Genomic DNA, 25,390 nt, shown 5'->3' with positions numbered 1-25,390 from the left:
AGAAAGATTCGCTCTATGTAAATGAATTGGTTGCGATGAATTATGTAGTTCCTAGTTTCAATACTCAGTCTATAGAATACAATTGCCTTGTAATTGTTCATTTCCTGCAAAGAAATGGAAGTCATCAATAATTGACTGCCATTAATTACTGAATGTAATCATTTAAATGTGAACTGGTAGCAATTGGGATTTGTAATCAAAATTGTCTGGTCATTTGCTTTTTTATTTTTGTTGATTAAATTAAATACAGAAGAGAGAAAGAAAATACCACACAGCTTACTGATTTGTATTTTTTGAAATGCATTCAAATATATGGATATGTCAGTGTTTATATATCCAAGTCTATAGTACTTTTCAGCAGGATATATTCAATAGCGATTTGTTCCCTTCTATATTAGAATGCATATTATATTATATGTTACTGTGAACTTAAAAGAGGCAGGTTCTTTTTATATTATCATCTTTTTTAATATTTCGGAAAACTATGCATTTACTTAAACTTTTTTAGCCCCCACCCCTGTATACATAAAAATTAAAACAAACGCAAGACAATACTAGCACCCTAATCCTATAGGCTATTACAATTTTGAGCTCTGGTAGAAAAAAAATCATCCTTGGCGATGGGGACTGAGGCAGCTCCTATAAGTGGGCCATTTGCAGTGTTCTGTGGCGCGTTTCGCGTTTTATTGATAAGTATTCACAGCGGCAAAAGACATTTTTTCCTTTAGTTTCCCCTTTCACCTTTAATTGTCATTAAATGTGTATTTATCACGAGAACACCCATGCTAAGTGCTCCTACTTTCATTTTTGATATAGGTTGCTAAGTTACGTGTCAACTTTCGGTGGCGCTAATAAACAAGATGGCCGACGGAAATAACAGGTACTATGACACTTTTCATTTATTTACAGTATATTTCATTTTGACTGACCATATTTTCAATTTTTTTGAATTATCACAATTGTCTATATTGATACTTATTGCTCTCGAATTTATATTTTAATCAGTAGGTTCTAATGTTAATCCGTAACTAACTAAAGACCGTTTCTATCGAAGCTGGCACCTATCGGCGTGCGTGCTCATGTAGTTTATAAATAGTTGGATTGAATGCTAACAAATCCAAAATAGGCAATTTGTTCATTATTTCGTTAATAAATATCAAAGACCATATTTCTTCCTTCTGTGCCAGAATTTATGAAACGCGGCACATAACGTTAGGTCTCCTGTGCATTCTTAAATTACTTTCTAAGGTCCGATGCATTTGCATGATTATTGGACTTGTGTATTATTTAGCTTTAGTTTTTATGTACATAAAGGTAAGTATCATATACCAATGTTTCTTTTATAGTGTTAAAATTAAAATCGTAGAACTTTCAAGTTGTAAACAATTTAAAAATGATTAATTAAATAATTCATGATTGTACCTCTGTTAAAACTTGACGTTAATTTGTTCTTCTCTGATCAGCCGTTACAGAATGGAGTGACCTTTACACTTGACAAAAATGGGGAATGCTCAGAGTGAAGAAGAAAGGCTCTTCTTCTTCCAACAGGACAGTGAGCAACCCTTAACCAAGAAGCGATACAGGAAGCTCCCCGAGGATCTACCCGAGGGGCTCAAGTTCGCTCATCTGCACCCCAAAGTCGCGGCTCTGTATGCCCAAAAGGAGCGGGAGAATCAACGGGCTGCTGAAAAAGATCCATTTGGAGATGGACTGGGGAATAAAAGTTTGTTACCCAACATCAATCAGGCTGTAACTCACATCAAGAACCGATTAGACAGTGCACTGTCCAATGATGAGGACTCACAGAGATTTCTGTTTGAGGACACGAAGACCACAGCAGCTTCTGTGTTACAACAGTTAGCTAAATATCTGTATTTCTATGATGGTATAGCTAGTCATGTGCCAAAGAGTTTGGAGTATCAGCTGATGAGTAACTGGAAAGATCTGACCAATGACGTTATCATTGTGCCAAGAGAATGGCAGACCACGGAGATTCGCGACCAGTATTATAATTCTCTCAGAGAGGCTCAAAGTGACGACGATAGTGACAATGAAACCAAGGTTGGGAAATCCTCAGAAAAATTGGAATCCAAGTCCAAATCGAAAAAACTTAATAAGCCCACCATCCCTGATATTATTGAAGATGAATTCCGCCCAGATAAACCCGCAAATAGACGGTCAGAAAGCAGAATGTCTACAGTGTCTATTTCCAGGGGAAAGCTGGATGTCAAAGGATTAGCTTCCAAAGGGTCACGGGAACACAGGGGATCAAGTAAGTCTAATGAAAGGCTTTCTGTGACATTTACAAAGCTAATCCCATTGTTTCACATATGATTACATGAATGCATGTAGTCTTATAGTATTAATTGATACCATTTTAATATGATTATATTGATAAGGTGTCCAATAATGATGCCATTACAGCATGTCTACATATGGTTGAATAATAGTTTAATGATTATCCAATAATAAAAATGCTTATCAATAATCTGAAAAAATAATCAAACAAGTCGAAACAACATTTTGATATAAACAGTTTTAACATAATTATATGTTTAGGTAAATAAATATGTCTAAATGTACTAGTTGTAACATATCGAAAACTATTATAAGTTTTGAATACAAGGGGTAAAAAAAACTTATATAAAGCTATCAAACAATGAATATTTTATACCGAGGGAAATTCCAAAGATTGTGTATAATTTGGAGACCAAAATAAGACCTACTAGATAAAAAGAAGAAGGCCGTTTTGGTTGTGGGGATTATTTAGCAACTACTCATCAATATGGGTTGCTAGCATCGTTCAATGTCCCCCTAATCCCCCTGATTTACAAGCTGATTTATGGATCTCAAGAGTCACTATTTAAACTCTCTCTCTCTCCTGACTAATTTCAGGTGCATTGACAGGTAGATCCAAGCATATTTTGGTGACTGCATGCTTTTGTAAACAAGTTTACATCCATTCACTTTAAAATTCTTATCTATATACCATTGACTTTTGTATTACCTATTAGGCCACACCTGATGTTTTTAAAACACTTTAATTTATGTATCACTTTCACCCAAACACTTTTTTCTCTTGCAAATTTAAAGTTCACACCATCAAATACGCTACTTGCAACTGCATTAAGAAAATTTCATTTAAATTAAACCATTTTTCATGGCTTATATGTATTTCACCTTTGCTTGGCAGTGCATGAATTTACTGTTACTTGCTTAAAAGTTGATATTGGAATTTTTTTCATATTTATATTATGCATGTTCATGTAGTAGAATCAAAATGGGCAAAAACATTATATTTTAAAATTCTGAATTGCTGAATTAAGAACTGAGGAAGTTACCCTGATATACTTCTCCTAAGTTTTATGATATATCTGTAGCTTTGTACTATGACTTGTTTGATTTATAACATTAACAGAGGGTTTTACGATACATTTAATTATTTTTCATTGTACAGTTAATTTACCAGCAAAGCCAAATATCGACATCAATTGTTACATTTTAGAGATTCCTCAATATAAATGGAAACTTTTTATAAAGAGCATAAAACCCCTGAGCACTTAACTAATGTGTCAAAGAACTTTAAAAGTGTTTTGTACAATATGCTACTGTTTTCATTTCTGAATTGAGCTGGAAAATGCTGTGTCAATGAATGGATCGACCAACAGAAATTTCTGAGGGTGGCTTAAATTTAATTTTAGAAGCCATATATACAGAACACAGTTAGTTTGCCAAGTTAATGAATTCATAAGCACCAGTCTTCAACAATGTGTGTTTTCAGAGTTTAATATGCCAGAAATACTTCTACTCATGCAAGTTTGATTGTTTTTATTTGGAGGTTTGCCTTTGGCATATATTGCATATTGCTTTAAAAAGATCCAGGCTCACGGCATCCAGTTAAATAGTCAGATGGGGGTAAGGGGTGGCTATTTGTGGGGAGGACATTGATTAAGCTTGATACAGCTTGAATGATGTTTGACATTTGAATTATTTGGTTGAATTTTGCAATGTATGCAAATTAAAGTTTGTAATATGCATACCAGTACATTAAACATGTTTTTGAATCAATCTGTCATATTTTCGGTGTAAAAAAATAACCCATTTTACCGGTAATTAAATATGCTGGAAGTGTTTCTAATTGTAACAATTTTTTTAAAAAATAAAACATTAGTAGTTTAATCTTAAATGATTGTCCAATTTAATCACAGGGGATTATTTACTACAGTGCAATTATTAAAACAAAGGCATCCTCTTGGGGGCCTGGCCTTATCTGTTTCTGTGATAAGTGCAAAAGCCTTGTTGGCAAATTTAGGCAATTTTCTGATAAACTTCAATCACGAAATCTCTGTTTCACGTTTCATCGACTACTCGGGGCTAGCTTACAGACCATTAAATAATCTGATAGAGAAAACTTTTTTTGGAACTGTTCTTGAGCAAACACACACCTTGGTGTCGAAAATATTACAGCGCGATCAATATCGATTTCCAAGTTATTAAAGAAACATTTTGACAAGAAGTTAAATTATTGACAAAAGTTATTAAATTTTAGGGCTACCCAATCCATTAAAGGATTAATTTATTGTCATCATATTTGAAGAATAACCCGCTTTATGTTTAATTGTTTTTCTAAATTAGCGGTGACACTATTTAAACAGTTTGGACTTCAGTGTAAAAAAAAGTGTATCAAGTTTTCAGACGTTGAAGATATCACTGACGGCAAATCTCTCTAAAAATGACTTGCAGTAAAAATCTTCTCAGAAGTTTACTGCTTAATAAACTCCTTATCAAATCCCATGTGTAATTAAACATATATTTATTAATTAGAATTTTGAAGAAAAAAATATTTATTGCCAGAAAAATGGTATCAAAGGGAAAAAGATTTCAATTAGACAGTAGTGTCAGACTATACCTATGATTTAAGCCCTCACTTATGACTGTTATCTGAGCAAGTGGCTTGCTGATGAATTGCTTTGTTTGGGTTTAGGAACTTGTACAGATAATGATTAAAGACTTAGAATATAATTATTTTGTGAGAATGCCACCTTGTTATCAAGGACATTGTTAAATGTAAATGCTGATAATTGGAGATTTTAATAAAAAGCAATTAAATTCTCATTCTAATGATAGTTGTCATAGCAACTGTTGTAATCAAATGGCCATCAAGTGCTGTGTATTGCTCAGTTTGAGTGCCGCAGTAGAAGCAAACAATGGTTCTACCACTTGTAAATATATACACTACAGATCAAAGCTAGATTCATACCCATTTTAGGATTACTGAATGCCTTAAAAGAACACGGGAATTTAATTTCAATTATTAAAGAGCTTGATTGCCACATTGTACAAATATTGGGAGTAAAGCTTAATTCCTTTGTAAAGTTCAGAGACATGAATGCACCGGGCAGTGTCAATCTATCTATCCCTTTGAAATTCAGTATGAAAATTGTTATTGCTACTAAATGCACAGTCATCTAGCTGTAATATTTTATAGTTACTAGTATATGGTATTGGAAAAACAATGACTGGGTCACTTATATAACACACAAGGGGTATTGTTTGCACTTTATGGGTTCATCATGCATTCCATCACTTTACGGTTACGGTAGTGGAATGTACTATTTTTCATATACTTGTAGATGAAAAATAATTGCATGCAATAGCAATAGACTTCAAAGCTATACTAGTACAATTTAATAAACTAGAAGATTTACTATACTTGAGAAACAGGCATGCCAAGATTTCAAATGTATTACTCAGCATGGTACTGGTACCTATGTATTTTATTTTTTTGATTAAATATATTTTAATTTAAGTTTATCAAAGTCCTTTTAGTGACTTGATTAAAGAAAAATTGTATTTTTTTCCCTATTCTAGAAGTATCATAGTCATCTAGCTATGATATTAGAAAACATTTATGTATTCAAAATTCTTAAGCAGATTTCACTCAAACTTGGCATGCCTGTGGGTTGCTTTTTTTCTCACCACTCTGTAACAGTTGCAGGCATCCGCTCACCAGCCATGCGGAAACAGACGCACGACGACCTGATTTCCAACTTTGGGGAAACCCCTTCTGATCCCAGATGTGAGTTGATAGAACAATGGTTTGTCGTGCCTCAAATATTGCCCTCTCCATTAATTCACAGACCAAAAGAAAAATTTTCTATAATTTGCCCTGTAATCATGGTTAATTCAATGAAAAAATGTTCGATCTTATAATTTTCAACTTTAGTAGCATATCATTCTTAAATTACAAAATACATGTACTAAATAATAATTATCTCCTTTTCGCAACTTTTTTTAAATTAAAAAATATATCTTTTTCTTTTACCAAATTATTTATAATTTCTTTGCTTCTTTGAATTGACAGTGAAGAATTTCTACAATATTTTCCGAGGAAAGTTAAGACATTTTAACTTTTAAAAAAATATGCAATGTGGCTTGAACTTAGATTTTTTTGTCCATATGAAAATTAATGTTACAACAGATATGAATAGCTGAATATATGCAGAATTGCTAGTGATCAAAAACAATTATTTGTGTGTGTGTCACGAACTTTTAATATTTTGCTACAGGCTAATATTTGAACTGCAGAACCATTATGCGTTTAATATGACTGGATTAAAAGCTAGACGATCGCTAGGGCTTTAAGATCATTTATTCAGGACAATTAAGTCTGTAAAAAATTTCTTACTCTGCAACACTCAAAGTATAGAAAAAAAAACATGGCCATTTAACAATTCAGCAACAAACCTATGTTCGAATCTCTTATTGTTCTTTCACATATAATATTTATTTGTGTAAGCAGAGAAAAATATAAATGTTATGAAATATACATTTGTCCAATTGGACAATATCTTATATTCTTATCAGTAAATTGCAAAAATAAAACCAGTTTTAAAATTTCTTTAAATTAGTTAAAGTTTAGTTACTTAAACAGTTTTTAAAATGATAAAAACATTTTAACAATTTTATTTTATTTTGTTTTTTATATTGATTTAGTTATTAGAATTGCACCAAAGACTTTTCTTTCATTCTTTTATGTTTCCTCTTTTAGTTGAGAGCATTTAAATATAACACAATTTACTAATCTTTGATTCAAAATTGCATGAATAATTGCCCTCTAATGTTTTATGTTAATTAAGGAATGCAGCATTTAAAACTTGTGAATTTCAGTATCTACATGTATTAATATGATGTCAATAAATAATCAGCCGTTATCTCATCCCAACAGCTACAGCCATGGCTAATCCATCGTTTGGACAGCAAGTTGTTATTAACTTCGCAATATCATCAAAACTGTGTCAGGATAAAGGTAACATTTTACAACATACATTATATAATATCAGTGGAAAATTTGCTTGAGAAAATTCAAAACTAAACTTAATTAGTAATGGGGGAAGGGAGAAGAAATTCAGTGGAAAATATAATAGATGTTTGTCCGAAATCACTTGTCTGGAGCATAATGAGCATTTCCCTCCCCTTAGCCCATCCTGGTTCATTCTTCACCCTCAGAGTGCCTCTGGTCGAGGGTGTACAGTGACCTCTTGAACAAAGTTTGTAGATCAAGGATCAATGTTATATAACTGACCATGTTAAATAATCTTTGTCCAGAGCATATATTCTTTGCCCAAGCCCTATCCGCCGGCTCATACTACGTGTATACATAAACAGAACTTTTGGGGAAAGGGTGTGTAGTGACCTTGAACTTTGTTTCGAGGTCAAATGTGAAGGTGTAGCATATCTTTTTAAAATCCAGTTTTGGACCATAAATAAATTTTCATTGGCATAATCTTGCTCAGATTAAACCAAAACAATGCCTGTGGGTAGGAGTTTGTAATGAGCTTGAATTTACAATTTGCTGCCAATTGGATATTTTTGTAAACTATAGGTCAAGGTCATGCAAGGCAAAATCCTCTGAAATGCCTTTCATCCTTATGTCTAATATCGAAGAGTGGCCCTTTGAGATGGTCACCATTTAAATGATGTCTATATTGTTTTTGAAACACTGTTATGCCTTTTCTTTTATTAGGCTGGATAATAGAGAAAGGCAAACCTGAAGTTGAACCACAGAAAGTATATGAAAACTGCATTCAAATCTTGCAGGAGTTCTTGAAGAAAATGTAAGATCTAATTTCTCCTATATGCACAAGCTGTATGAATTCAAAGCAAGATTTAAATTCAAGATCAATTTATTCATTAATATATTGCTCTTAACAGATGATGCTTCCAAGAATTAATTGTTTTGTGGTTTTATTGAAGAAGATTTAATGTGATCCATTCTCTTTATAAAGATATACCTGGTAGATTTAAATTTGGTCACTAATTTTGTTAGTGCATTATTTAGTACTGGTATATTTCATAAGATTTGATACAATAGAATAAAAGATGTAAAGTATCTTAAAAGAAAACTTCATATTAATCCTTATACATGTATATATTTACAGTTGTTCAAATACTCATATGGCTTGTAATACATATGTACATAATTATGTTATTACGAATGCTGCATGAATGTGTTATTGGGATTTTTAGAGAGACAGAGCAAAAGGATGACTCAGACAGGGGCCATGATAAAGAAGTCCTGGTGCGTTACTATGGCGATTACAAGAAAGAAGTTCTACTGAAGTACCGGAAAACTCCTGCAAAACCGCAAATAAACTCACTTTTTAAAACTGGAAAACCAAAAATACCTCCACTGCATGAAGAGCGCAATCAAGGGAAGAAACTCTTACAAGCCACACACCAGGATGGTACAAGTGTTGTTTAGTATCCTTTAATGTGTTTTCATAATTACATGTACAATTATATTTTTATGCCCTCCCTTCTTCGAAGGGAGGGCATATTGCTTTGCTGCTGTCTGTCGGTCAGTCGGTCGGTCTGTCTGTCGGTCGGTCCACCAACAGTTTCCGTTCATTTTCTTCGCAGAGGGTGAACATATTGAAATGAAAGTTGGTATATAGGTTTATCATGATAATATCTAGGTCAAGTTCGATATTGGGTACGATCGAGCAATTTTCGACAGAGTTATAGCCCGGGACTTAGAAAAATTCTAGTTTTTTGCAGTTTCCGCTCATTTTCTTCGCAGAGGATGAACATATTGAAATGAAATTTGGTATACAGGTCTATCATGATAATATCTAGGTCAAGTTTGACATTGTATATGATCGAGCAATTTTCGACAGAGTTATGGCCCTTGGACGTAGAAAAATTCCAGTTATTTGCAGTTTCCGCTCATCTTCTTCGCAGAGGATGAACATATTGAAATGAAATTTGGTATACAGGTCTATCATGATAATATCTAGGTCAAGTTCGACATTGTGTATGATCGAGCAATTTTCGACAGAGTTATGGCCCTTGGACGTAGAAAAATTCCAGTTATTTGCAGTTTCTGCTCATTTTCTTAGCAGAGGATAAACATATTGAAATTAAATTTAGTATACAGATTTATCATGATAATATCTAGGTCATGTTCGATATTGGGTATGATCGAGCAATTTTCGATAGAGTTATGCCTCTTGGACATAGAAAAATTCCAGTTATTTGCAGTTTCCACTCATTTTCTACGCAGAGGATGAACATAGTGAAATGAAATTTGGTATACAGGTTTATCATGATAATATCTAGGTCAAGTTTAATTTTGGGTATGATAGAGCAATTTTCGACAGAGTTCTGGCCCTTGAACTTAGAAAAATACCAGTTATTAGCAGTTTACGTTCATTATCTTTGTGGATGTTTCCAAGGGAGGGGGGCATAAATGTTTCACAAACATCTCTTGTTAAATATATGATTTTATTCAAATTATTTTGACAAAATTTAAGAAAAGGGTGCCTAAATGAATTATCAATCATTTTTGCTATTTCTTGACTGATAGGTGAGTGGTTATTTACTACATGTACAAACTTTTATAATTATTGGCAAAGATGTTGTACATGTACATCTGTGAGGAAAGAAAAGAATCAGAGTTTTTATGTTTAAACAAGTAGATGAATTGTCGCTCCTTGACAATGAACTAGCTATCCTTCGGGCAGGTCTGCCATTGTTTACTGTTCAGCAGGAGCGGAGCTTGGTCGCCCTGGATACTATCTCATCGCCTATGATGACACCAACGATCACCGGATGCTGGCATGTTTCACTCCAGCTGGAAGAGGAGTCTGCTATTCCACCAATGGAAATATTAGGTACAGGAAAAACTTTACTGCTATCTTGATTAGATAATAATTATGCTTTGTTGTCATTTTAATTGTTTTATTTACAAACCTTTATTCTTGAGTTATTTCCCTGTACATACCGATATACACAGAAATTAAAGTGAGAATACCTAACATGTGTTAAGACATTAATCACATTTTCTTTAAAGGTTTTTATCTACGGAGAAAGGTGGACATTTAGCAGAGGCTGATGGTACTATTGTTAGAAAGTGGAAATGGCCAGTGAATAACGTTAAACTGACATCTCCTGCTAACGTTCAGGTAAACAGCTACATTGTCTTTACTGTGTAATTTAAAGTATCAGACAAGAGCTATACATCTTATTTCAGGAGTTTTAAAATTTTCATGTGGATTTTAGTTGAATTTTTTGAAAGTTCGCCTCAGATGTAAATTATATCATCAATGAATAGAGGTAGGACAGTCTTGCCCATGTAGATGAAAAATGTAATATATGAAAGTTTTATATTTACTGATAAAAAGTAACTACATGTAGATTATGTGTTCTCTTTGATAGTTAAACAGTAACCTAGTTTTTCGCTGTAATGGCCAGAACTCCATGTCCCTGATGTTCAGTTGTCAGAAAGAGCTGGCCAGGTTCAGTGCCAGCCCCGCCCCTGGGGCTACTGAGTACCGACCCAGTGATGAAAATGTAAGTCAACCAATAGGGAAATCTCTTACAGAACGTACAGTATTTCTTTAATGGTTGATACTATAGATACCAAAGAGAACTACAATGCATTTGTTTAACTACAGAAATCAGTGTAAGTTTGATATTTATGTTGAATTTTGGGATATATATCATGATATATAACATCAGGACAATAGTTTATTTTCAATGGTATCCCAAATCTTAATTGGTTTTTGGCTGCAAATTCTGTGTATTATGTACATTTATGCTGTGGATTGATTTATTTATTCACTGTCGTAGGAGCACCTCCTGATGACCTTCACCTATACCTCCAAGGCAGCACGAGACTTGATGAGACTATTTGCCCCCAAACACAAACAGCGCTCCAAGAAACAGGGGGCCAGAAAGGTACGTAACCCTGTCTGATACTGCTGGGAGAAAGCAATTGTACACTTACCTGTACACAACGGGGCAACAAACAAATTCAATTTGTACACAAAATCTTTCAACATATTAGAATTACATGAAGGTATATTACATACCTTTACATGTTGACAAGACTTGTTAGAATGAATAAAAACACAGCACTGCATATTGTTAAATCCATAGTTTATTCAATCACCTGACATAACTTACAGTATAACTTACAGTATTCCTAATATAAAAATATATCCTTAAAATCCAGCTGATGAAAATTATCTGAAATTGCAAATTTTTTTCAAGAAGTTAAAACTTTATTTTCAGCAAAAGGGTCACCTAGCAGAGATACAGAAGCTGCTGGTGGACTTCCCTGATAAGACGCAGTATGAACTGGAGGTGGACAAAGAGCTTGCCAGACTGCAGAGGAAGGCCAGGTAGGGCATTACCTGAGGCGTGTTCAACAGAGCGAGCGCTCCCTAAAATTCCCTATACCCGCAACAAAAATTCTTATCGAGCGCTCTCTCTGCTGATCAAACCTCTGATCCATGTATGTACAATGACAGAATGAGGTCAGGAGACTGAGTCACTGACCAATGGAACCTATGGCTAGATTTAGTTATTGAAAAAGGTAATTTTGTTATTAGTTTTAAATGGATTTGAAACCCTATTCATGAAAGGAAGTGTAACTTAATTAAATATCTGTATAGGAAAATTACATTGCCAAATAAGACATGAAAAGCTTTTAATATGTTTAAAGTTTTAAAAAATGCAGTACACTGTATTTACATTGTTTTGTCATACTCTCCAATTTGTTTAGGTAAAGGATGCTACACTTAACTTGTGTCAGTTTGTTTTACAGACTTTTTACCAATTTAATGTTATTGTTGAACTTTTTTCAGAAACCTTGTAGATGATTGGTTAGAACATTACCGCTTGGCTGTTGGACTTAAATCCCCTCACATGCTGAATGTCCGCGAATCTCCGGATTTCTCATCTCAAGCACGCAATATACAGTCTGCTAAATTAGCAGACGGTGGACAGGCAGCTCGGCTCAAACATCTTGGTCTTGAGACACTGGTAGACTACAAGAAACAAAGAGCCCCTTCAGCACCTTTAGGTAAAAGCAACAAAGATCTTTGGTGTTTTTTTAACATTTCCATAATTTTCTTATCGTTCACAAAATTTAAAAGTGCACATATTTTAGGAATTTTGAAATCTTGTAATAGCATCCCCACTAGTATTATCACGATTTTATTATTTCATGCACATACCAAAGGATATCTTTTATTTAAGTCATGAGGAATCATCCTCTGAGTATTATGATATGATCATAATTGGTCGGGGCTTGGTCAAATCCAATAAAGCCCCAAGCATTTGACCACGCCCCGACTGAAATTATCATCTCATAATATTCAAAAAATTATTTCTTGTTACTTATATTTATATAATTTTCAGCCATTGTTCGATTAAATATTTGAATATAAAAAAGCAAACCCCGTGGGCACTCCAATTATACTTCATTTGAAGTTATTGGACTGTATGGTACATGTACAAAGTTGATACATATTGTTATCCCAGGCAAGGACACTGAAAAATGTAAATATTCACATATTATGATTAATTAGGGATTTTAAAAAAATATTTGTAAGAGAATTACAGTATCAAATTTCTATATATTGTTAATGAATATAGCTTTCCTCTGGAACTTAATTTGTGTAAAATTTTTACCAGCTAGAGAAATATTAACAAGTTTTAACCAGTTTTGTATGGATTTGATACCTTCAGCAACAAATGTACAACTTATAAAATTTTGATATTCCTTATTTTATATCACTTATGTAGATTTACAATTACAGATGCACTATTGTTTATTTTTTATACTTATATTTCATTCATATTTATTTTATATCTCAGCACCGTTATTTAATTATTGATTAATTCATTAATGAAGTAGAAGTGACATGTATCATTTATGTTCTCAGACCCCGTACATATAGTCTCCCATAGCACTGTGTTTGTGACTCAGTGCTCTAGTAGTAAGTAAACTACTGTGGAGTCATCATTGTTTGTGTGGGACCAATATTCGTGGCTTTCGTGGGTAATCTTTGCCTCCGAATTTACAGCCCCACGAACGTAAATACAAGCATTTGTTTAATACTTATTAAAATTATCCGGAGCTTGCAACCTATATGTTTATTCACCAATCAAGGGCCCTCGATGGGGCATACGCATTAAAACAATAAAACAACATGATTATAACAAATAATGGATGAAATATATATATATTCTACCAACAAAATTAACCCACACGAACCAGGAAAACTTTGGCTCCCAACGAACATTGACCCCCCACAAACAAAAATGATACCACAGTATTGCCACAGTAGTTGTCACACCGATATATACTTGTTCTAGTACGGCACGCATAGCCTTCTCTCCATATATATCCTCTCATCTTTTGAATTTGAAATTCCAGTTGTGATTTGACATGAGGGAGTTTGATAATCTAACTTGCTGCTTCTCAATGCATCTCAACTGAAATATGTCCTTTTGATATGTGTTGAATGAGTTGTTCTTTTTATTCTTGGATTGTTGGGAAAAATTAATTACAGGGTAAAGGTTGTTTGTCAATGTTCATAAGCAAAAAATGGAAAATGGCAAAATGCACGCTTTATTGTGCTGCTATTCTGTGCTCATTACAAAGGGCAATTTGGTTCTGGTATTTAGAATGTTATCTTCAGATCTACCTCATACGTAATCCAACCACCTTTGATGGTTATATCTTATCTATATTTATATCTTATATTTAATTTTCATCTTTTCTACTTTATGCCTTCTACAAATATAGTAGGTACTTATTTGTTATTATTAATACATGTACTTCATATATATGCATGTTACACTATTGTATTATTCCTGTAAACAATTCTTTTATTAGGTGACGTTCCATTAGGTAAACCAATGCATGCCCTCATAAGATTGGGTTCTTCTTAATTAATTTAATGGAATTCAATCAAAGAGTTGATTATTAGCTAAAAATATTTCTCACTACTTACAAGCATGTATGTGTATTAAATAAAACTGTAAATGCTGGTGCGTACTTTATGCAGATTTAGAATTACTCGGTGTTATTTTTTCACAAATTTTTGGCCATTTTGACTTACCAATTTTCAAATGCAATTTGTGTTTTGGCAGTTTCAAAGTTGCCACTCAAGCAGGCAGCTAGATTGAACAAAAATATAAAAATATAATCATATCCCCATATATAGTTTACAATCTCAAATTCTTGATCAATCGTAATTTAAAATTCTAATTCCCTTTATGTCATCAATGAGAATTACAAAAACTCACAATCTTTGCATGATCTTATTACTTCTGACATTATATCAATATTTCTCTCTACTCTTGGCATGGGGAATTTGAATATTTAACATTATAAGATTGTCATTGATTCATGCTCTATTAAACTACTGGTAGATCCATTTTGCTTGTTATGTATAAGAAAGAACATATCTTTAAATAATCTTAAAGTTTTTTCATTCAAACTTTATATTTATGCCTCTTATTTTTATTAAAAAATTTAATTCAGTTGATTAATCTGGTAATATCCTATGAAGTCCTAAAGTTGTTATTTTATTTCTTTATGTTGAATGGCATGAATGATTATAATTTTGTAGTGAAGGACAGGTCAGACTTATCGAAATCACTGGACGCAGACACTTCAAAGTCAAAGAGAGGCCAGAAGAGTGGGACCCAGAGCGCCGTCAAGTTTGATGATGGTCCACAGGAAGGGGAGGGGGAGGAGGAGGCTGCCTCACCCACAGCGCTAGCCATGCTGGACAGACTGTCCCAGTATGTAGCTAAATGATGGTGGGGATGGGGGGGGGGGGTGGGGGCGAGCTCTAATGTTTGACCTTGGCTGAAAGTCTAAATGCTCTTTAAGAATAAAGTTGAAATATGAATCGCTTGAGATTTAACTCATTCATTTCTTGTGTACATAGTTTTTGTAAGAGAAGATAAACTTTTATCTCTCTCATAATGATTAACAGTTTCAGGGATAGCTAAAGTAATTTTTGTTATTACAATTTCATTTTGCAACTGACTAGTGATTGTAAAATGTACAACGTATTTGTTTAAAATCTTAAAGCATAATAAAATCTTAAAAGACTGCTTTGCAGTGAGAAATATTTGCAACAACCAGGTTCTTGTGAAAACTTTTTTGCACAGGAATTAAAGAGTTGGTAAAATAGTCATATGCAAAGGGGAATAACTCAAATCTTTTACTGATGGTATTATGGTTTGTTTCTCAGGTCCGCAGGTAAACGATCAGCCAGGAGTAACACCTCGGCCGTCTCTAGCGCCCCACTCTCACGCCAACACACCGCCACCTTCAGGTCAGAAAACTCAAATAATCAATTCAACAGGATTCCCTGCCCGATCGCACTCCGCCAAAGGATTCTGGGATTGGACCAGCCCTCTTGTCGGTGTAGCCGCCATTATATCCCTCAGATTATGGACATTGAGTATGATGAGTTTATACAGATGGAGGCTCCAGACACTCAGATTATTGTGATTGCTGTCATTTCTTCATTGTGAGTGTGCTTGTTTGTATCTACAACTACATCTTATCAGATCCTGTATAGATATTCAAACTGTGACCTAACATCAGAGCAAATACCTTAAAAGGCACTGAATTCATATCAGTGATTTTATTTTTTCATGATTAAGCTTTAGAATGCAGAAATGTTATTTAAGAAATATTATCTCTTTGTTTATTTACCATTTGAATAACAGGTTTCCTTCAGACCAGCAATAGTTCTGTATAACGGTAATTTTTACTGCTGTGATTTTTTACGAATTTGTCATAAAATAGGGTGATTTGAATTTTTACGCATAATTTTTTTAAAGAATTGTCCATGTCCGTAAAAATTAAAATCATCTGTGGTAAAAGGGGGAAAATTTCACCGTGACTTTGTTACAGTTAACACACATACAAATCAGAAAATCGTTTTTCTGTTAACGATTCCTTATATTTATGATTGACTTTATACATTTATTATTATTTTATATGTGATATACACTTTTAAGTTACTTATTCCTATTTATCTGAGTATCATCATTGATGTACACCATCTGCTTGTCTCAGTTCGATTTACTCGAAATACTCAAGACTGAATAGAAAGATCTGAACTGTTATCACCATGTGACCAAAAACGCTCAAATATATCTACATGTACTGCCGTCAGGGACTGAGATGAAGGCCATGAACATTACTCTCATACGTATGATGTAGAAAATTTACGTGCGCTGTTTTTTTTTACTTCTGTGAAAATTTACGCGTTTAATTTTTACGGATTTATAAAACTGGTAAAAATTAGTAAAAATAAGCAGCACGTAAAAAATACCTGTTATACGGTATATTTACCATAAAAATGTCATTTATCAGGATTTTTTCATTCTGTTTAATTGTTCATCTGTGTGCATGTCATTGCATGATTAAACTGCTTTTGACAGGTTCCCTCACACCAGCAGCTCCGACCAAATGATTGAGGAGATCTACCTGTCACAGAACCGGAACCGGACCAAGCCATGTGTCCAGAGCCGGACGGACATGTTCCGGATTCTCCAGTACGACATCAACTCAGCCTCAGAGGGGTCGGACCACACACAGCCTCTGTTACTGACCAGACACAATGTAGTCCCCGGCATGTTCTTGGTATGTAGGGTTTCTTGTATCAACAAAACAAAAACATAGCACAAGCCTTGTTTACATAACAAAGAATAGTGAGCTCTGTATCTCGCTTATAACTGACAAGAAGATTTAGGCTGACCATCAGAAATACTTTAGTAAAGCAATGTAAAATTTAAAATTGGAAAAGTAAAATGAAAAAATTGTGACCATACCCATTTAATTTGTCTGTAAATTGTTTTGAACCAAATGTTGGTGTGTCATATTGAAGAAAAATTTAAATAGAATATTTTGAAATTCAAAGAAAAAGAGCTTTTTGATGAATGGAACATACAGTTGTTTTGCAAAGGGAACAACTCTGATTTTTAGATAGACGTTATATTTGTTTTTTGCATGAACTACATGAGGAATTAATTTTAATTCATCACAGTATATTTTTAAGTATGAATTTTTCCATATGCAGATTTACTTGGCTGGGAAATTGCTGTTCTGTGATCACATATTCAATGGCTATGGAAATGCCAGAAAGGACTTTAAGAAGCAGCTGATGAAGTCCAGGGTAGAGGCTCTTCAAGGCTTCTCCCTCCCCAAAGACTTCAGATTCAGGTGGGCTGGGTCTTTCAACTTAATAACTAAAATACATCTTTGTCATGAAACTACATAAAAAAAATTTGATATTACTTTTTGGGCCAATAAAAATTCAGTCTAGCCTATGTGAAAAAATTTATTTTAAGCCTTTCAGCAGAGGGGAAGGATGGAAAACTCAATTTAAATTAATTTATCAAGAAAGATCTATAAATTGAGATACTGTATTATAGTATCTGTAAAACATTTTGTTCTGGCCTTAATGCCTACATCTGTGGAAGCTTCTCCTCTCTGCATGACCCCCCTTTTGCAATGTATTTTTGATTGATTGTAGCCCCAGCAGAGGTCGAAGTGGAATGAGGAGTGGATGGGGAGGGGAGATTGGAGGTACGGGGGTGGATCACTACGGAAACCCAGGCACGGCCTACGATACCTCACTAGTCCCGCTGTCCAGATCCATGTCTTCACTGAGCGATGAGAAGAAAGAGGCCCCTATTGATACTGTCAAGTGAGTGTCAACTTATGTATCTTATTGTCCTTGAACCCTGTGTCATAATATATAGGCCTTCCATCCACATTTTGTCTTTCGGAGTTTAGTCCTTTTTTTTTAACTGAATACCTTTTCACTTATCAACTTACATTGAAGCATGTCCTTTATAAAATTTGTATTCAACCTGTATCCAAATCTGTTATCTCTTTTTTCTATTCTTGACCTCATTCATTGTTATGTAATATATTGTTTCTTAGTCAAAACCATATCCTATTAATTTCACTTTAATAATACAAATATATACATGTTCATGTTTCAAACCCTTTTCATCCAAATTTGTGAAAAGAAATTTCCCTTTAGAGAGTAACACATGCTCTGAAAATGCATATGAATTTCTTGCTTAAATGTATTAGAATAGCATCTACATCAATATATCTGTATACTTCATTGTCTGTTTCAATAGGGAGATTTACGTCAAAATAGGACCATTGCTAAATATACAATCTTTAAACAGGAAAAGGTAACTCTTGATGTTTGGCTGGTTGTCTCCCTTTAGTTGAGTGTCTTATTTAAGGTGTTTTGTGAAAAGTTCAGTACCACACAACCAGCCTAGAGTGAATCCATATGCACCAATCAAATTTAATCTCTGCTTGTTCATTGTGGCTATTATATTCAAGTAAAAAAAAATACTCTCTGAAAGAGTTATTCCCCTTAAGCAAGCAGAGATTATGAAGTGTGTTGTTTTAAATGTTAGCATGCCATTTCAGCAACAATTCAATCAATTGAACTTTCTCTTTGCTTTATCTTTGTTGGAGAAGGAATAAATTTGCAGCTTTGATTAAGGAAATCTGAGACCAGACCATTGTTGGCTTTTTTTAAACAGATTTTGTGAATTGTATTTGAGTTCGTTGTATATCTTTGCTATACTTACAGTAGATTTCGACGTAGTAATAAAAGACGACATAATTTCGCATATCGAAGTTCAGAAAGTCTTATGTAAGGCAATCCTTGAGTTACTTTTATGATATCCTAACACTATAATTAATAAATATGTAGAGTGTTTTTTGGGGAGAGAGGGAATTTTTGCCTGTAGTATTTTAAAAGTCTAAACTGTGGTTGAGGGGATTTTACAGTGCTGTGTGAAGTATGTTAGTTCATATTTTAGTGTAGTACTGTAACTGGTGATTTGCAGGGATGTGATTTTAGTTTAGTTTTAATTTAATTACTTGAATAGAATTTAACAGCAAACTTGAACTGAATTTAATTATTTTGTCTCTTGGCAAGAACTCAAGAAAGGAAACCAATTCAAGTTCTTTGCATGTGCTGCATAAGAACGGACATGTGCATGTGTGTTCTCTGAACCCTTGTTGTATTGGTTGTGGAACATAACCCTGTGATTTGAGTGACAACTAACAGATAATGTCTGATGCGGTGCATGACTGTCAGTTTACCACAGTAACTTTTTAACTCCATGGAGAGCTGTGATTCATATTATAAATGAATTTGTTTCACAGTTTTTGTAATTAAAAATTGTACTAAATTTATATGTTTTACATTATAAGATAATATGTCTCTTCTTATCGATGACATATTGTTATGTAAATAATGTTCAAATTGAATTGAATCTTTGTTAGGTTAAAATAATGTCTTCCAATTTATCCCTGTAAAATAATTTTGAGAAAATTTTGTTGGTTAAATAATATATATAACCAGGTATAAACCCATATTTGATGGGTCTCGTCTATCTAGACAAGGGCTAGTTTGATTTTAGAAAGCTTAGAAATATGTAGAGCTTCACATCTCAATATGGGACAATTGTTTTATGAATGAAACCAAGTGATTTGTAGCAATATAGCTCTGTAATTGATAATAATACGTGTAGATTGCTCTCTGCATGCGAAATGAAAGTGGGCTTTTTAATGTTCAGTTATATCGAATAAATTAACAGTGCATGAAAAAGAAGAAAAGGTAGAACTGTTCTTTTTATGAATATTGCATTAAAGTACTTTGTGCATGCAAGAAGGAAAACTAATGATAAATAATGAAGGCGAATGTCATTAGATCATGTGATGCAATACTAGCTAATGTGACTAACTTTTTAATGCAGACTGACCAGGCAGCGTCCTTACGTACCTTCTTACGTAGAACTACAGGTAACTAGTCATCTCTCTGTTTAATCTCCTAACTGTAATCACTCTACTTCACTGTTGTGGTTTGGGTGCATGCAGATTTTTTAATATATTTTTTTTTCTTACCTTCTTCTTGTTCTAATTTTGTTCGTGAACTTAATTAGTCTGGTTATTTTCAATGACTGTTATGTCCATTAAAAAGTTGTTTGGCTCGTTTTATTTTTCAGAGACTGGTACTTATTTGAATAAAACGCTTTGTTTTCAAAACTATGTAATTATCTTCGTCAAATTAAGAGACAGAGAAAAATGATGTTTTTTTCTGTAAGATACTGCTTTCTTGGTTGGTTTTGGTTTTGGCTGGGTTTTAACTAGGGGACTATTATTTGTATATTGTCGTTGGTATAATAAATATATATATGACAGACCAATCCAACCCAAGAGGTACAAGTTACTGCATATTTTGATATCTGATAATATACAGATATCGCATGAGTATGTTTTATATTCTTGTATATGTGCATGTCTTGTACAAATATTGATTTTGATGTGGTTATTGGGGGGATATTTATTTATTTTATAAATTTTTTGAATTCAAAATTATAGATGCAAGCACTAAGTATGAAATTTTAATCATGGCTAAAATTCCACTTCACATCTGAATTATAAAATCTTTAGACAGAGTGAGAGCAATAACAAATTCCACGACATCAAGTTAAATTGTTTTATTCTGTAATGTTGATGGTTAAATAACCCTGGTAATGGGAATCTGAATGAAAAACCAGTTTAAAATTATAATTATCCTGGTCAGGAGATGAATAGCAGTTACAACAGAATATTCGTTATAATTTTTGTCATTGTGGCAGAACTTTATGTAATGTGCACAAATCAATCCCACCAGTAGGACATTCAATACTTTGATTTTTTTTTGTTAAAAGCTTTCTACTGGGAAGCATGTTTTGTAATGACATTGAAAATCTTTATATTTTCTTCGCCCTATGCATCACGGAAGTCTGTAGAACGTGTCGAGGCACTGACTTATAAGAAGCACCAGACATTGTCACATTACACTAGATTCATCTCACGGTCACAGCAAAAATCAATGGAGGCTGACTCATTCACAGGAGCCAGATCCTGACAACTTAATGCATCTTGATGCATATTTGGTTTATCATCGAGCAAACTTGTGTATATGATTAGCCTCATTCAGTGCTTATTACTATGCAATGAATTTTTTTTTCAAAAGGTCAAGATCATTCAAAAGAAATTCCAGACTCCTTTAGTCACTTGAATGAATATGCAGACTCTTTTTGCCTCTCTGTGACTAGAATTTGTACAGCGTATTATTCTTGTGAATTTTCATTTTTTCTACAAGTAGATAAGATATTATATGAATACATGTTTGTGTTCCATAAATGCTTTGAAAATACTGTACATAGAAAAGCAACAACCTTTGTATTTATTATGCTAGTAGGTGAAAGATTTAGGATGTTGGTTGAAAGATAAAATTCCTACAAATGAGAATTTGTGTTACATAAGATTACTCCTTCAGGTCAATACCCCTGTAGATTGTAAGTTACGATAGTTGATGAATGTATTTTGCATTTGGGGATGTTTGGGCTCAATTAATGGTTTTTATGGGGGAAATGACTGTAATAGTTGTTTGGTTCATGTTCTTATTATTTTTAAGGACTTATATTTAGTACATGTACCAATTTTTAACTCAGTATTCCTCAAGGTATTATATACCAACTAGATTCAATAAATTAAATTGCATAAACTAACGGACATGCATATGCTGTTTCATAGGTATTAATAGTAATAAGGTATGATTTTAATTCATAAAATCAATTTGAAATGTATTTTAATACACAATTAATGTACTCAATATACAAATGTCAATAAATACCTGCATACCTATTCATTATACATAGCTGTGAATGAATACCATACACATTCAGAAATAGAATGGGTTTGCCATTCTGAGACCACGCCATGTTCTCAGTGAGATACATGTAGTAAAGATCAAACTCAATTATTCTGTTTTCCATTAAGTGTTTTTGTGATATTTTTCTGCAAGGACCAATTACTTGGGCCAAAGTATATCTGCTGGAGACTGCTTAATCTGTAAAGTTTCTGGTCCACATTAGTGACTGAGCTCGTAAAATATGAATGGAATCGAGCATTATAATGTCCCACGAGATGTGAGGTCATTAATACAACAGTTCATTGTTTAAGATGTATGAGATGGCAGCGAGTGATATCACAAATTGATTCCATGCTTAATGGCACAGAGAAGAATAATCATCAGTACAATTTTAGAAAAAACTTTTCATTTATTGAAGAACTACGGTATATGCTCTACTACTTATTTAGTTCATAAGTTCATTTAGTTTAGTTTAGGAACATAATTAGATTAACTGAACAAAAAATTACTTTTATAATTCAGAGAAACTTAGGTATTTGGGATGTGATTGAAGATAACAACAGAATTCTTTTAAAAAGTCAGTCAGCTTAAATCAGTACTTTGACATAGTATGAATATTCAGTCAGTATAAGTCAAGACTTTGACAATGTACAAATATGCAGTCAACATTTAAGTCAGTACTTTATCAGAATACATTTATATTCAGTCAACATTATTCAGTGTATGAATATCAACTCAATGATTTGACAGTGTACAAAAATGCAGTCAGCATTAGTCAGTACTTTAACAGTACACAAATTCAGTCAGCATTAGTCAGTACTTTGACAGTGTACAACAATTTAGTCAGCATTAGTCAGTACTTTCACAGTATACAAATATTCAGTCAGCATTAGTCAGTACTTTGACAGTGTACAACAATTTAGTCAGCATTAGTCATTACTTTGACAGTGTACAAATATTCAGTCAGCATTAGTCAGTACTTTGACAGTGTACAACAATTTAGTCAGCATTAGTCATTACTTTGACAGTGTACAAATATTCAGTCAGCATTAGTCAGTACTTTGACAGTGTACACAAATTAAGTAGCATTAGTCAGTACTTTGACAGTGTACAACAATTTAGTCAGCATTAGTCATTACTTTGACAGTGTACAAATATTCAGTCAGCATTGGTCAGTACTTTGACAGTGTAAACATGTGAAATCTTTTCTCTTTCTAAGGGATTTGATGATAACCAGCTGGATTCAGATGGTATTATAAATTTCATTGAGTGTTATGCTTAATACCAATTTTTATTACAAGCCAGCCTTAAGGCATAAAATCATTGTTTGTGAACAAGTACAACAGAACTATTGCTCACTGACAGATATAATAATGATATGCGGTGTTTGTAATAAGAATTGGTGGTGAGTGATTGCACAGAGATATGGATTTTGAATTATTGACTGGCTATACAGATTTTGTATTCTAGTCCTCATTGAACACAGATCGAGTTCTGGATATATGGGTGGAGTTTTTGTTTACACCTTCAGATCCTCACCGTCAGTTTAATTAATTATAAGTCACTTCCACACAGTGTTCTCATTGTTTGTTGAAATGACCACCATTCCTGTTAAAACTCACAACTGAAGTTTTACACTCAACAAAGACAATCGATTTTTTTTTATTTTCAAGAATCTTTCAAAATTTTGAATGTTTATGATGTTATACAATTAAGAATGTTTTTTTTTTCCATTTTCAGAAGAGTTGATACCAACATAGTTTCTTGTATCTCTATTCCTGGGGAGTTTCGTGAATTAGATCCCCGTCGGAACCTCTCAGCTCCTGGCAGACGATTGGTACAGGGATCAGTCACATGACAGTCATGTGACTTTAGAAATTTAGAAAAAAAAATTATTTTCGTTCCACTTAGAGAATTTTCTTTGGTCTAAAAAGATACTGGTCCTAAAATCTTAGTTGTGATACTGATGTGATATTGCATTTGTTGGGTTGAAATGTTGCCTGGACAAATTGAACTATTTATTGATTGGTGTGAAGATTAGTAGTGTACTTATGTATAGACCTTTGCCTAAACGCATAGACTGTGATATGAGATTTAATAGTCTTGTATTTAATTCCTTTATTTTTGATGTGAGTAATTTATTCATTATGCATGGTTTTTACTTTTAATAGTGATATTGGAGCTTTTGTTTTAATATTTACATAAGTGTTTTATCAAGAGCTTGTTTTTATTGTACTTCATCAGATGTGTAATGCTCAGAGAATTTAGTTACATGTATTTCACTGCTTCCAGGTATCGTAGTTCAATTGCTCAGAATGATTTTATTTTTACTGTTTTGGTGGAGTGAGTCAAGAAGTGTCTCTTAGGGCCTTTTTATCCCTTATAAATTGAGACACGTTGCACCTTTTGTAGTAGAAGATATTGTACTTCTGGCATTTCTAATTCCATGTATTAACGAGAAACAACAATGAATGCTTACATGACATGTACATGTACTTGTATGGAATGTCTACATGGGGATAAATGGGATATTTATTTTTGTCTGCTGATATTACTTGGTGCTTAATGTTTGTAAATTGTAGTTATAGATAATCCTCTCTATGCCAAGCATTTCTTTGTATGTCTTAATTAGCTATCCTTGTTTTAGAACTAACATTTTTCTTATAGATATAGATCTGTAACTCATCACTGTGGTGTCCCTTGTGCAATTTGTAGAACCTATGTAAGTGAAAACATTTCTGACTTTTAAGAACAGTTACACTACAAAAATTTTTACATTTTATTTTGTTATAGATTCAGAATCAGTGGTAAAATTGCTGTGCATACTTTTACCTCAATATTTTAAATTTTGTGTGCTACATGTGTACATTCAGCATTAATAGATCTAAACTGATTATCAGTTTCTGTTCCCCATTTCTCAGGTGTGCCTTTCTTTTACACCAAAAACCATCAATAGCATTATTTGTACTACAGCAAATTTATATTTCTACTAGATTTTCTCCCCACCCCCTCCACCACCCCTAGTGCCTTACCCCCCCCCCCCCCCCAACACCTTAGGTTAACACTGAGAAAAAAAATCAAAATTTTCACCCTTTAAAAAGGTACATGTACATGTACTATTATTTTTTTAAGATAAAACCTTGATCTGATAAACAGTACATGTAACTATATATATTTCATCTTAGAAATCTTAAATCATAATTAATGTTTTGTTGCTCTGTATGTAAATTATGGCATATTTTATGGACTCATTTGCATCAAATAAATTCCAATGACCAAAATATTGCGTAGATTTTTGTTTATTATAGAAATGAATTTGA

At 33.3% G+C, this 25,390-nt stretch overlaps 1 protein-coding gene across 11 annotated transcripts; it reads left to right on the top strand.

The window, feature by feature from the left end:
* The first annotated feature begins 788 nt into the window (after positions 1-788).
* Positions 789-23,948, top strand: LOC128157831 (uncharacterized). 11 transcript variants are annotated; one of them, XM_052820477.1, is made up of 23 exons: positions 789-880; positions 1,464-2,272; positions 5,993-6,079; positions 7,229-7,309; positions 8,027-8,117; positions 8,530-8,763; positions 10,011-10,175; positions 10,355-10,466; positions 10,720-10,854; positions 11,134-11,241; positions 11,578-11,687; positions 12,153-12,370; positions 13,236-13,289; positions 14,931-15,105; positions 15,564-15,845; positions 16,768-16,969; positions 17,406-17,548; positions 17,862-18,035; positions 18,481-18,537; positions 18,951-19,013; positions 20,125-20,170; positions 23,290-23,320; positions 23,811-23,948. In XM_052820477.1, the coding sequence occupies exons 2-23, from the start codon at positions 1,501-1,503 to the stop codon at positions 23,828-23,830; spliced, it is 3,360 nt and encodes a 1,119-aa protein (XP_052676437.1). In that variant the 5' UTR covers positions 789-880; positions 1,464-1,500; the 3' UTR covers positions 23,831-23,948. The 11 variants fall into 11 exon arrangements, with proteins under 11 accessions (XP_052676437.1, XP_052676443.1, XP_052676439.1 ...); XM_052820483.1 differs by lacking the exon at positions 5,993-6,079; XM_052820479.1 differs by lacking the exon at positions 13,236-13,289.
* Positions 23,949-25,390: the final 1,442 nt, after the last annotated feature.

Source organism: Crassostrea angulata, chromosome 8, assembly GCF_025612915.1.
Source record: "Crassostrea angulata isolate pt1a10 chromosome 8, ASM2561291v2, whole genome shotgun sequence".
NCBI lineage: Eukaryota > Metazoa > Mollusca > Bivalvia > Ostreida > Ostreidae > Magallana > Magallana angulata.
The sequence above is the reverse complement of the archived record's forward strand: the minus strand, read 5'-3'. Positions and strand labels throughout refer to the sequence as shown.

Excerpts from the sequence above, each read along its gene's own strand:
- LOC128157831 (XM_052820477.1), top strand. The coding sequence starts at position 1,501 with ATGGGGAATGCTCAGAGTGAAGAAGAAAGGCTCTTCTTCTTCCAACAG. Across the intron at positions 20,171-23,289 it reads CTTCTTACGTAGAACTACAG|GGATTTGATGATAACCAGCT; the intron begins GTAACTAGTCAT and ends TCTCTTTCTAAG. Across the intron at positions 23,321-23,810 it reads TAACCAGCTGGATTCAGATG|AAGAGTTGATACCAACATAG; the intron begins GTATTATAAATT and ends TTCCATTTTCAG.